The sequence below is a fragment of the Cyanistes caeruleus genome, chromosome 2 (assembly GCF_971803275.1).
Source record: "Cyanistes caeruleus chromosome 2, bCyaCae1.hap1.1, whole genome shotgun sequence".
Lineage (NCBI taxonomy): Eukaryota > Metazoa > Chordata > Aves > Passeriformes > Paridae > Cyanistes > Cyanistes caeruleus.
In genome coordinates, this window is record NC_141702.1 from 66,011,245 (window position 1) to 66,023,897 (window position 12,653).

The window sequence follows — 12,653 nt, forward strand, 5'->3', positions numbered from 1 at the left end:
GCGACCGAGAGGCGGGGGAGGCTCCCTCCGCGGCAGGAGGAGGAGGAGGCGGAGGAGGAGGAGGAGGAGGAGGATGGTTGTGGGGGCGGGCGGCGGCAGGCGCTGGCAGCAGCCGGGAGAAGCCCCGCTGGTGACTGGCTGTCGGCACACGCAGCTCTGAGGAGGAGGCGGAGGGTGCTGAGCCGAGCCGCGGGGCTGCTGCTGCTGCCGCTGCCGCCGCGGGGGGAGAGGCTGCGGCGGCGGGAGGGGACCGGCACACGCGCACACACGCGGACGGGTGACAGCGGCGGCTGCCACCATGTGAGGGGGCTGCGCGGGGCGCGGAGGCTCCGCGGGGAGGAGAGGCGAGGCAGCCCCGCACAAGCCCCGGCGGCGGGAGGGGCGGCCGGGGCGGGGCCGGCCGGGATCGGGGCGAGCCGCGTTCCCCGGCGGGCAGGGCGCGGGGCGGCCGCGGGCGGCGAGCGTGGGACCGGCGGTGGCGGCGCTCGGTGGGCTGACCGGCTCCTGTTTGCTTGGCTCCAGTCTCCGTCTCCGAGCCCGCGGGCCCCGATGAGAAGCGCCCCTGCGCTGCCGGACTGACAGCCGCCCTCCCCGCGGACGAGGAGGAGCGCGGCGCCCCCGAGCGCGGGCCGCCCCTGCACCGCCCTCCCCGGCGGGGGCTCGTCTGCCGCCTGCGGGGCGGGCGGCGCGGCGGTGACAGCGCGGCGGCGGCGAGGCCGGGGGAGCGGGAGCGCCGCCGCCGAGGACCATGAGGAAATTTAACATCAGGAAGGTGCTGGACGGCCTGACGGCGGTCTCTGCCGTCGCCTCGGCGTCGTCCGCCGCGCAGCAGCAGCAGGCGGGGAACCGGGAGACCGAAATCCAGGAGACGCTCCAGTCCGAGCACTTTCAGCTCTGCAAGGTGAATGAATGCTGCAGCCCCGAGCCGGAGGGCGGCCGGGGAAGGGGGCGCGCCCGCCGCGATGGGCGCTGCGGGCTTTGCTCCTCCGTACCGACCTCGCCGAGCCTGCCCGCCGCTCCTGTTTACTTGTTTGGATTGATTATTTCGGGGGCGAAGACGGGAAGAAAGCGGTGGGTGTAGCTGTACAGGTCTTGCCGGATTTCTTTAGACATCTTTCTTGGAGAGTTTCGGGGTTTGTCGTCGTCTAGGCTCTTTCATGCGAGTAATACTGGCAGTGTTCGCTAAGGCTTCGTAGAAAGAGTTGGATGGATGGGGGAAGGAGTGACACTTAGCTATAGTGCAGATCTGATTATCGCGGCGTTTGAGCAGAAGCCTCTGCTAATGGGCCTGAAGGACGGGGAAGCTGTCCCTCTGCTTTATTTGGAAATTCTTTATCCTGTTCCTTTACGCCTGAAAAAGGCTTTCGATGTTTGTGGTGGTTTTCACTGCAGTGTGTGTTGCCAAGTTGGTGATGCTGCTATTGCAAATCCTATCTAGAGACGAAGTTCCCGTTTATTTATTTGCTTGTGTGTGATATGATAACTGCAGTTTGTGTCTGCACACTTCGGAAAATGATGCAGCGAATTAACCACCAGCTGAATCAAGAGGAATAAAAGCTGATTGGAATATCAATACTCATTTTTATCTTTGCAGTGCACCTCTGGCCTAGCTGGACATGGATGAGCTTGTTTGTGGGCTCTCCTTGGTTTTTTCTGGTATTGCAGGCATCACTGCTGCTTTTCAGGAGTTGGTCATGAAGGATATGGAGAAGAGCAGAGCTGTTAGAGCAGTTAGACTTTATTCAGTTGTGAAATACAGAGAGTTGTGGGGTATGCCTGCAACTTCAGTGACATACAAGGAGTATACCAGAAGTTTGCTGTGTGTTTATGAGGTCCTGAACTACCTCTGCTTTAAACTAAAGGCTTAGAAATAGGTAAGCTGGTATTGTATGGCTTAGGATGCGTGCATTTAGAGTGGAAGAACTTGTATTATGTTCTCAGTTCTGATTAATTGCAGCCTGAGAAGTTTAATGGAGTCATTGCTTGGTCAATTACCAAATTAGTCTTGGCTAACCAAAGAAGCTGAATGTGCCAATAGTTCCATATTAAGAGAGAGTCCCATGACTGAGGGGGTTTGCTTTTGTTCAATGAGGTATTTTTTGGTTTTGTTAATTCTGGGACTGCCTGTTCTCTTTGAGGGAAGTAGGGGGTGAGAGATTGGTAGGCTCTGTCAAGCTCAAGTTGCTGGTTTTTTTCTTTACTGAGCTGAGAGAGGTTGCACTGTCATGTTGGGTCTGTTGGATTGAAATTGAAGTGATTCTCAGAAAAGCGTGTATAGTAGTTTGTAATAGTTCTGATGACAAGTCTGGCTTTGTTGCCAAACTTGCTAGGAACATCTCAGATTTTCATAGTGTAGAGTCTTTGTTAGAGCTGAAAATAAGATTACTCAGGGAATGAGGTAGATGAAAAAATGAAATGCTGAGTTGATACAGTCTTTATACAGAAGAAATGTAAGATTCAAATTAAGTTTCAGAAAGTCTGATTGTCACTTGATGCTCAAAGATGAATGAGTAATTATGTCTAAAAAAATCTTTTGTAACTGGTTCATGTAAGGCAGGTGATTTTCTCAGTCTGTGATTAAATTGCTTTGTAGTTCCTTTTTAAATTGTGTTTAACATTGAATCCTGTTCTCTAACATATAGTGTTGATTCTGTTTATTTTTGGTATCCTGCTTGACCCGTTGTTACTGCGCTGCTGTGACTTGTTAGACTGTACGCCATGGTTTCCCCTATCAACCTTCAGCCTTGGCATTTGATCCGGTTCAGAAAATACTGGCCATTGGGACTCAGACTGGAGCACTAAGGCTGTATCCTTTCGTATTCTGCAGTGGATTTAGTGCACCTCTCACAAGTGATGTCTTGATTGAGCTGCTGCAAACATTCAGAAGTCTGGTGGGAACCAGGTATGCAGGAGGAGAGAAAACCAGCAAGCTGTCTTTGCTGTGGGTAACTTGGCTGTTCTGGTTGCTCTTTGTGTCAATTCAAGTTGTGTCAGTGATGTGAGGCACGGCTGCTCAGTTGCCGTTATCTCAAGTTAATAGATAAATTTTGTGGAGGGTTACTAGTGTGCTGACAATTTATAGCAGCTGACTGCCAGTCTAAAGAGGGATGGGGGCTGAGCTCTGTTTTGTTGTTCTGCTCCATCCTCTGGGGTTAAAACATTCTGTGCTGCTTGGTGAGGTGATGTTTGTTTGGTGGTTTTTGTTGTAGGGTTTTTGATTTGGCTTTTTTTTGGGTGATTGGCTTATTTTTGTTTGGCTTGTTCTTAAGATAAACTTCGTAATGCTCTAGTGACCTGCTACTACTTCTGTGTTGCCAAATGAAGGTTTCAAGTGGGGACAGTAAAAGGTGCAGGAATTAGATCTTGCTAAAAGCTTCCAAGTGACTGAGAGAATCGGAATGAATTTGTGAAGTAAAGCACTAGTAACCCTGCTTCTTTTTGTGCACTAAAAAGTGAACTACCCATATGTTTATAACCATATGGTACCACAGCCATATGCTACTATCCAAGCCATGTAACAACATATGTGTTTAAACTTTTATTTTTAAAAGAAGGTGTCCTGTAGATTCTTTAATCCACATTGCTGTTGCCAGAACCTTTACTTGTCAGCGCAGGAGAATGAATCAAATTCTTTGTTGTCCTGAAATTGACTGAATTCTAAACATTATGGGGAAAGCTTAGGCCATCTTGCTAGAGAAATTGACTTAATCCTCTTTAAACTGTACGTAAATCCAACAATTTCCTTTGGTGTTTATATTAGTCTCCAAGTGGACCTTTATTGGTTTTTTCTGATGTATCACTACCCTCTCTATAAGGTTAATTGCCATAAGGGTGTTGACTTTTAAAAGCTGAATAAGTAGAACTGAAAAGCTAGATTTCTCTTATGAGCTCTCCAGATTTCTTAACTCAGATCATGAGGAATAGGGCTGATAATGCAATGTTCTTAATGCCATATTTGAAACTACACCTGATTTCATAAATTTTCTTTTTGAAGAGGTTGTGGAGTTGACTTAAATGAAGAGCAAACTGTGTGTGGGTGGTGTTAATTACTCTTATATTGATAAAATAGATGCTAAAGCAAAAAGAGACGAAGAAGTAAGAACTTGGATTGGAGGAACAGAGGAGATCAAAATGTACCTGTTTAGAGCTTACTCACCTGTAATTTTGGGCAACATGATGTTGCAGTTTGGATAATGATGACTCAACAAAACCTGTTTCTGGGCACTCATCCATGGCTACACACACCTGTGAACTCTTGGAGTGTGAATTGCTTTCTAAATAATTGAGAGAGGTATTGCAAGATTCTTTGGGAAGACAGCATTACTGTGGGAAAATGACAGGAAATGTGTTTTCTAAAAGAAAGGAAGAAGTTTTATGCAGAGACTGAAATGTTGGTGTTCCTCTAACTTGATGAAGATGAATATGCTTTTTAGTACTTTGATACAGATCTTGATTCATGGAAGAACAGGTTAAAAGCTCTCAGCTGAATGGGTAGCCCTGTAACCAGACAACACTGCAGAATTTGCCTCTCCTGTGATTACATCCTCTTTGTGATGGAGGAATGCAGGCAGAAGGAATAGACTCAGACATATTCCCAATGTAAAAGCAGCCTCTTCCTTTTTCTGCTGGTTTGAGAAGAGTGGGTAAGAGTGAGGCTTGTAAGAAGTGCTCAAAGATAGAGCCAACCCTCAGGATGCTTTGCCCACTAAGGTTTTTCTGAATAATAAATTACTTGCAATGGTTCATTTAAGTGGGAGCCACTTACTCTTTAAGGCTGCAAAAGTGTTTTTAATTGAAATGAGGTATGGACTAAAAAGACTGAGTGTCAGTAAAGTGTTATTCATTGAAAAATTGTGAAAGTGCAATGCAAGTCCTCATTTTCTTCTGTGTTCATGCTGTGAGAGTATAAAAGTAAAGGAATGATTATGTTTCAGCTAATATCCATTAGCATCCAGCAAATGGGAGCTGGATATTAGTGTTTTCCTTGTGTCTTCAAGTATAGGTACATCTTTTTATGCTTTCTGTTGCAAGTGAGTAATCTGAGGAACAGGGGAAATAAGTTTGGTATTTTCTTGGAAAGGGTATTAATGGTAAAATATTCTTGAATCAAGGAGTGAGAACCTGTTTGAGATTTCATTAATATGTGAGGAAAGTAATGTTACAGTCCTGATTTGGCTTTGGGCTATTTATCGGCTAACCTCCTGACAGAGGTTCTCTATTTGGTCAGTCTTCAAACTGGCTATTTTTAATTCAAAACTAGTACTGATCACAACAAGTTAATGTGAGTTTTCTAAATCACACTCTTATCTCATTTTTCTTTATGAGGACTCTGTAGCCACTACTGGAAGAACAGAGAGACTTCTTATTCGCAAGTACTAAATGTTTGCAGTTCTGTTAAAATTGTCTGTAAAAATAGAACTGAAACTTTTCCTGAAGAACCAAAATATGTGGTTACAAATATACTGCAATTTCAATGACTTTGTCTTTCTTTATCTTAATGGATAAATATGCTAAACATCTGTATTGAATTCTTTAAATCCACAAAGTAAATGTAAAAATGGAAGTACCTAAATTATAGCTGTCATGTTGCACTAATGGGATTAGAAGAAGGATTACTATTCTGTTAATATTTTTTGCCTCTAGACTTGATGGGTGTAGTTTGTAACACAGTGTGCCAGAAGGGCAACTTTGCATTCTATGTCCATAAGCAGCTCTTGGTTCTAGATCCTGTAGTTTTAAGAGGGAGAGAAATCTGTTAAAATACTAGGAAGAGACTGCTTTTAGTGTAAAACTTTAACCTTACGAGTCATGAAAGTTAGTTTGGGATTATTCACTGGTTTAACTTGAGCAGTATGTCCCTTGTATTCATTGTAAAAACTTGATTAGTTACTAAGAAACATTTCTCACTCTTATTTAGTGAAGAGATTTAGAACCAAGCTTTTTGGAGGCATACAGATCCTTAGAGAAGTATTTCCCCACCCGAAAAAACAATTAATAACAAAAGCTCTCTTTGTTCTCAGCTATGAACATCTTGGTTACTGTAAAGTGTATAAGAAAAGTTACAAAGTGAGTAGCTCAGAGTAGAAACCTTGAGCAGCCTTGAAGTCACCCTCTTCCTGAGACTAGGATCTGTTAAAGGAGTTAAGCTGTTGGAGTCTGTTTTCTCTGTTGCAAAGGAAATTGAGGGATGAGGTAGACACAAGGGCAGAAGCACTCTGCTGAGCGACATAAAATCTGAAATGATTTCTCCCAAGTAGTGGCACTCAGCTGGACGTGCTGGTCTGGTTGTTCCTCTGAGTTTGTAGTGCTGGTTGGAGGATACTTTTTCCAGCTGTTTGAGGTGTGTGAGTCTCGGCTGGTGGCTTGCCTCTTGTGTGGAAGTTCTGCCTCAGGCTTCCTCTTCTCTGTGCTGGATTTTTGTGATTGGGTGTGATCCCCACAGGGAGCAATTGTGCTCAGTATTGGTTTCAAACTGCTGTGTTCAGTGTAAGCTGCTGGTGGCCTCTTTTGTCACTACAGGTATTTGGTTTTCTCCATACCTGAAGGGATTTAGCTGCTGTTACAAGGGTGGCTTTCAACTCTTGATCTACTCTTGCAACATGTGAGACATCAAGTAGTTAAAAATTCATCTATGCTTTGCTTCTTTCCTGTGCATACCTGAACCTTTACAGTAGGACATATAGTCCTTGGTGTTAAGAAAGTTTTGTGCATAATTTGCTGTGCCTTGTTTTCCCAGCAGAAATCAAAACCTTGTAATGATTTAGAGTTCAGTTTACCTACTCAAGGTTGAACTTGGTGTAATTGGTTAGACTTTACCCCGTGACGTCCTGACAGTGCTCAGTGTCATAAGTAATAGCCCTGCTTCTCTGCTCTTCCACTTAGAAGGCCCTCTGGAAGCATAATGTGATCTGAACAGGGAGTTGTGTAGACTCTGAAGAGGATAGAGAAAGATGTAATGAACTCTTTTCAGGATTTTTTTTTGCCTTTAGGATGGTGTTTCCTCAGAAGTTTTAAGTCCAGGGCTCTGTACAATTAATAATAATATTCAGCTGAGCTTTTTTTTTGTTTGCCTTTATAAGGTAGAATAAATTTCGAAACTAAAGCAGAAACATGGAAGGAATTCTCCTGGTCCCTGCTGTTTAACTGCTCCGTCTTAAACAAGTTTCTTCATTTTCCAACACTTTAATTTCTATATAGCGAAACTAGGACAATATATCCAATATATCAAATTAGGTGTTTTGTGATAGTCTCCCAGCATTAATACAATAGCTACTGGTGCTTCGTGCCTTAAAAATACACATTTGCAACATGAAGTTCAGCCTCTCTCTTGATAGAGGGAGTTCTAGTAAGGAAGACCGTTTTCACTGGAGATAATTGAGAATGAAGGGAGTACCTGTGGAGTGTTGTACCTTCCACACAGACCAAATTGTGCCTCTGACTCTTTATTCCCCAGCAGAACAGGTCATTTAATTAAACTTGGCTTTTCTTTTCCTTTTGCAAACCAAGTTCACAGGAAGGAGAAAAATTGGATTGTTCATCATCCCATTGTTAAAAATCTGAAGATTCCAATCGTCCTGAATGTCAATATCTGTTAATTTCCCCATAGTCTTTTCAGCACTAAAAGATGTCTTTTGCAAGCAAATGGCTGAAGTTTTTGTGTTTGGGGTATATAAAACTTGTTTTCTGTAATTTCCATTCTCCAGCCTTTTTGAGAACTCACTTTTTAAAAAAAATCAAAATAGCTCAAAAGCCTGGGTATGTGGTTCCATGCAGTCAATTTCTGATGAAGCGTTTGTTGCAACATCTGGAAAGCTTTGCCATAGATATATACCACAAAATTCAAGCAATTTGGTAAATTCTCTGAAGCTCTAACAGAATACCATTCCCAAATTGTGATGTGATTATATCCATTAAAATTACTTCTCCTTTGGATCGTTCAGATTTTCCTTGTGGAAATATCAGCTTGAGATATTTGTGTGTTGGGGTTTCTGCTTTTTGAGTATTTTTTTATTGAAGTAGTTCTATACTTGCTCTTTCTTCTCTGTAGTAGCTCTACACTGGCAGTAGGACAGTGGCTGGAGTTGTTTAGAGTATGCAAAGATTTCAGGTTTTTAAACAGAGCATCCAACTGAATTTGGCACATCTTCAAGTGAGATGCTGGACCAGATGAACCTGGGTAATCCTTTCTGACCTAAATTACTCTGTAACTCTGCTGATTCTGTGAATACACCAAATTTGAACTTTCATGGATAGTCAGGGTCTTTTGGCATTTGTACACTGAAGAAAATGTTCTTAACCCTTGTCAGTAGTGTTCTGGACTTCGAACAAATATGCCTGCTTTGAGAAAAGTACTTTGGTAAACCTATAAAAAATATTGCAGTAGTGTCATGCCAGAGAGATGCTGATTATTTATTTTTAAGAAAATATTTGTCTACCTTGCCACTCAGTTCACACAGAGTCGTTTAAACAAGAAAACTACTTTGCTTAAAGCATATGTTAATCTTGTCACATTTCTGTTTCTTTTAACACTACTGCATTTCTTGTCATATCATCTGGCACTTTGTTCACATGGTTATTGTTATCTTAGTGAAAAATTCCCATCCTCTAAATGAAGACAATCAGCTACTTTTGTGTATTCTGAAATTGAATAGGGCCAAAATGGCATGGTGAGGCATGTATCTCCCAAAAGTGCATGGAATTAAAGCGACTGAGTCCTACACAGAGAAACCTTTGACTGAACTCTTTATAATAAATAGGATGGTGTTCTTTTTAAATCTGTGGTTTTACTTGTTGGGAAACTTAGAGTGCTGGTTTTGGCTGGAGTAAAGTTAGTTTTCTTCACAGTAGCTGATATGCGGCTGTGTTTTGGATTTGTGCTGGAAACAGTTGTGATAACGCAGGGATGTTTTCCTTACTGCTGAGCAAGGTTTATACAGAGCCAAGGCCTTTTCTGCCTCTCACCCCACCCTACCAATGAGCAGCCTGGGCGCGCACAAGTAGCTGGGAGGGAACACAGCCCGGGACAGCTGAACCAAAGGATATTCTATACTATATGGTGTCATGCTCAGGATATAAAGCTGGAAGAAAAAGAAGGAAAGGGAGGGAGGATGTTTGAAGTGGTGGCGTTAGTCTTCCCAAGTCACTGTTACACATGATGGAGCCCTGCTTTCCTGGGGATGGCTCCTGCCCACCCACGGGAAACAGTGAATTAATTCCTTGTTTTGCCTTGCTTGTGTGCAGGGTGGTTTTTGCTTTGTCCCTTAAACATTTTTTATCTCAAACTGTGAATTTTCTCTCTTTTTCCATTTTTCTTCCCCATCTCACCAGAGGGAGTGAGCAAGCATCTGTGTGGAGCCTAGTTGCCAGCTGGGGTTAAACTCCAGCAATCCTTTATGACACCCAATGTGCAGCTCAAAGGATTTGAGATAATGACAGGTTTGATTGGCATGTGCTAGATTGAATTTATAGCTGTAATTGCTGATCAGCTATTAATTGGCAGGTGCTTGTCAGGAGCCTTGCTTGCCTGACTGTGCATTAGAGTCCAGTGCTCATTAGTGGCTGGTTTTTGCTGCTGCTGCGCTGCTTTATCACCTCACTGCTGTGCCTGGGAACATTGTGATAACAGCAGCGGTGATGTGCCGGGGCTGGCAGCTGCCCAGGGACTGTCTGTGTGTCTGTGCTGTGCCCTGGGCTGCCAGGGACTGCTGGTGAACTGCAGCCCAAGGGACCTGACCCGTGGATGAATCCGTGTGGGAGCAGGAAGGTCTGGAAGCGGCTCTGGCTGTGTCAGAGCAGCAGCAGGAATAGCTCTGGAGGGATGGAGGCCCAGGGACAGGTCTGTGCTGCAGACAGGTAGACACTGACACATCAGTGCCTGTGGATAAGCCCGTGCTGGAGCACCTGAAAGCATGTGGCCATGGAAAATCCCACAACAGAGCAGGTATTCCCCTGGAAAGACTGCAGCCATGGGTAAGGCTATGATGGAGCAGGTTTATCTCTGAAGGGACTGTAGGTAAGGCCATACTGTAGCAATTGTGGGGAAGCAGAAGGTCTTTCATTGGGAGTGTTACTGAATATATTTTAATTCTACTAATGCAACTTCTAGTAGTAATTGCTTTTGTTCAAAAATACCTGAGTATAATTGTATTGAAACTCATACTGTAATCTACAAAAATGAACTTTATGATGAAAACTTCCCTGCAGGTATTTTACTGACAGCAGAAACTTAATGGATATTGCCTTTCAGCTTTAAACTTGCTGGGTCATGGTGAACCTGGGGAAGGAAATGTTCGGAAAGCATGCGGAGTCTGTAAAGCTGTAGGTTACTGTAGCATTATCATGGTTTGTTTCCTTGTACCACTTTGTTATTTGTGAAACACGGAGGTGGTATATGGATTGTGTGACCTGATGAGGCTTGGCTAAACTGTAACAGGACGTTGGGTGGCTGGAGCAGAGCTTAGGCTTTCAGATTTGTGGCATGCTGCTCAATTCACTAAGATCTTAATTCGGTGTTTTATTGGGTTTGTTCTTTCTTGATCACTGTGGAATGGCTTTTAGAACTGAAGTAGCATTATTGCTGCAGGAGATGACATGAGTAGTTTTACTAAAGTCACATCTGGAACGGTAGAAGCAGCTTAAGATTTGAGATGTGATAAAGAAAATATGACAGCACAAATCAAGTTTTCAAACCCTTCCTAACAAAACTTAAAAAAATTTGTAGCTGATTGAGACTTCTAAATGTCCAGGTCCCTTTGTTGTACAAAGGTTTCGAAAGACAAAGGGGAGTGTTCTTACACAATCACTTTACAGTGACTAGAAGTTGGCTTATCTATGTACCTCAGTGAAAAACAGAATAAAACTTGCAAGTTATTACATTCAATATGAAGATAATCCAGAACATGGATTTTGTGCACAGTTCATTTTGTTCTTGATCTTAGCTATCTGGTAGTGGTTTTACATTTTGAAAAAGATTGGAGTTCCTAGTAGTTTTGAGAGAGTTAATACTGTGGTAGGTCTTTAATCTGTTGTGTCTTCCCTCTTCCTCTTGCTGCTTTCAATGTGCCTGTCTTAAAGTGTACTATCAAAGTGATGATAGCTTTTTGAAAAATCATGGTTCTTGATCCTGATGCAAAGTTGATGATGAGATGCAAAGTTCATCTCATTAAGCAGACAAGACTCTGTTTTCCCAGAGATCTAATTCTTTGTCATGTAGTAATTTGTTTGCCAGCCTGAGGTACAGGTTTGTGTCTTTTGAGGCAAAAGCACATTGCTTACCCACTGCCTGTGTGCCGTCTGCCAGCAGCTTTTGGAGTTCCCTTATTTTGCTGACCCGTAAGTTTCAGTTGTGGTATTGTAATTGGTACTTGAATGCCAGTCAAGTGTAGCCTCATAGTATTCATGATAACTTAGTGATCCCATTCATGTCAACACTTGTATCATGGGCACTTGGTAATTGTACAGCTTACGTGTTTATCAAAGGAAGCACTAAGTTACCACCACTGTTGACTTTCTGTGCAAATACAGGTGAAGGTTTAATGACATAATTTAAATCTCTGTCAGTGGTATTTGTATCACAGAATTTGGATACATTAAAATAATGAAGGTCTTGGAAACAGCTGAAACAGTAATATTTCAGAAGAGAGGACTCGTAGAATGGTATAATGCCTTATTTAGTAAATTTATAAAATATGTAGCAGTTCTGTTGGCTTCTGGGGACTCATACTGAATCCTGATTCCTTGTGACTTTTACAATGCATTTATGAAATTACTTTTTCTTGTTTTGTACTGGCACATTGATGGTCAGTTTAAGACTGACACAAATGAGAGCCATTTTTTCTTCCACTTAAAAATTTCTCCTTTTAAGAAATTCTAAAACTGGCTTTATGTCGAGATCTGTACAACTGGATGATGTCCTTGGTTTGTGTACTATTTATTTTAAGTTAATCACTTTGTGCAATGATTTTAATATTTTTTTCTTTTCATATCAGGAGTAGGTCCTGCTTAGTCTTCCATCCATAGTTCTAGTATTCTTAATACTAAGTAGTTCTAACCTTATAGACTTTTACTTGAAAGATTTGAGATTTTTTTATTATTTTTCAATTACTTAGAGGTTTTTCTTTGCTTTGAATTCTATTTTGAGTGCTGAGAATAGTGAAAGCAGGTGAAACTATAAATGTGTGTCTGCAAGCATAGAAAAAAAAGTGCTTTTAAGGAATGGGTAAAGTTGGATGTGACCACTGGAGGTCATCTAGTGCATCCCCCATGCTCAAACAGACCCTGCTAGAGCACATGACTCAGGATTGTATCCAGATACCTTTGTCAAAACATAAAACCAGAATTGTTTTATAATAATGACGCAGATCTTGTAATACGTGAAAAAGGGCTGTGTTGCAGTTTGCTAAATCAATTATTTGATTTGTGTTGTACGGAGAGATGTTTACAGCTTGATAGAAATAACTGAAGGCTACTTTATTTGCCTTTTTTTAGCAGTTTTGTTTTTTAGCAGTTTTGCTAAATGTCTACGATTTTGTTTCACCAACACCTTAAAAAGTTATTAATAAAACTTGATTTATGTTTAGGAAAACTGAAACTTAATTTTCTTCTAGGATTGATACAGTATAATAGCAGTGGCTGCTGTTTCCATGTTCACAGTA

At 42.4% G+C, this 12,653-nt stretch overlaps 1 protein-coding gene across 24 annotated transcripts in view; it reads left to right on the top strand.

Moving 5' to 3' along the window:
* Positions 1 to 646: 646 nt before the first annotated feature.
* Positions 647 to 12,653, top strand: part of STXBP5 (syntaxin binding protein 5) — a 105,167-nt gene continuing 93,160 nt past the window's right edge. For 4 of the 24 annotated variants that reach the window (XM_086877590.1, XM_086877586.1, XM_086877587.1 and 1 more), the window contains exons 1-2: positions 648 to 901; positions 2,709 to 2,806. In XM_086877590.1, the coding sequence (XP_086733716.1) occupies positions 749 to 901; positions 2,709 to 2,806 (251 nt within the window). In that variant the 5' untranslated portion in view covers positions 648 to 748. Of the gene's footprint in view, positions 902 to 2,708; positions 2,807 to 9,615; positions 9,970 to 12,653 lie in introns of those variants that run through there. The other 20 variants (XM_086877591.1, XM_086877593.1, XM_086877592.1 and 17 more) reach the window with 11 other exon arrangements.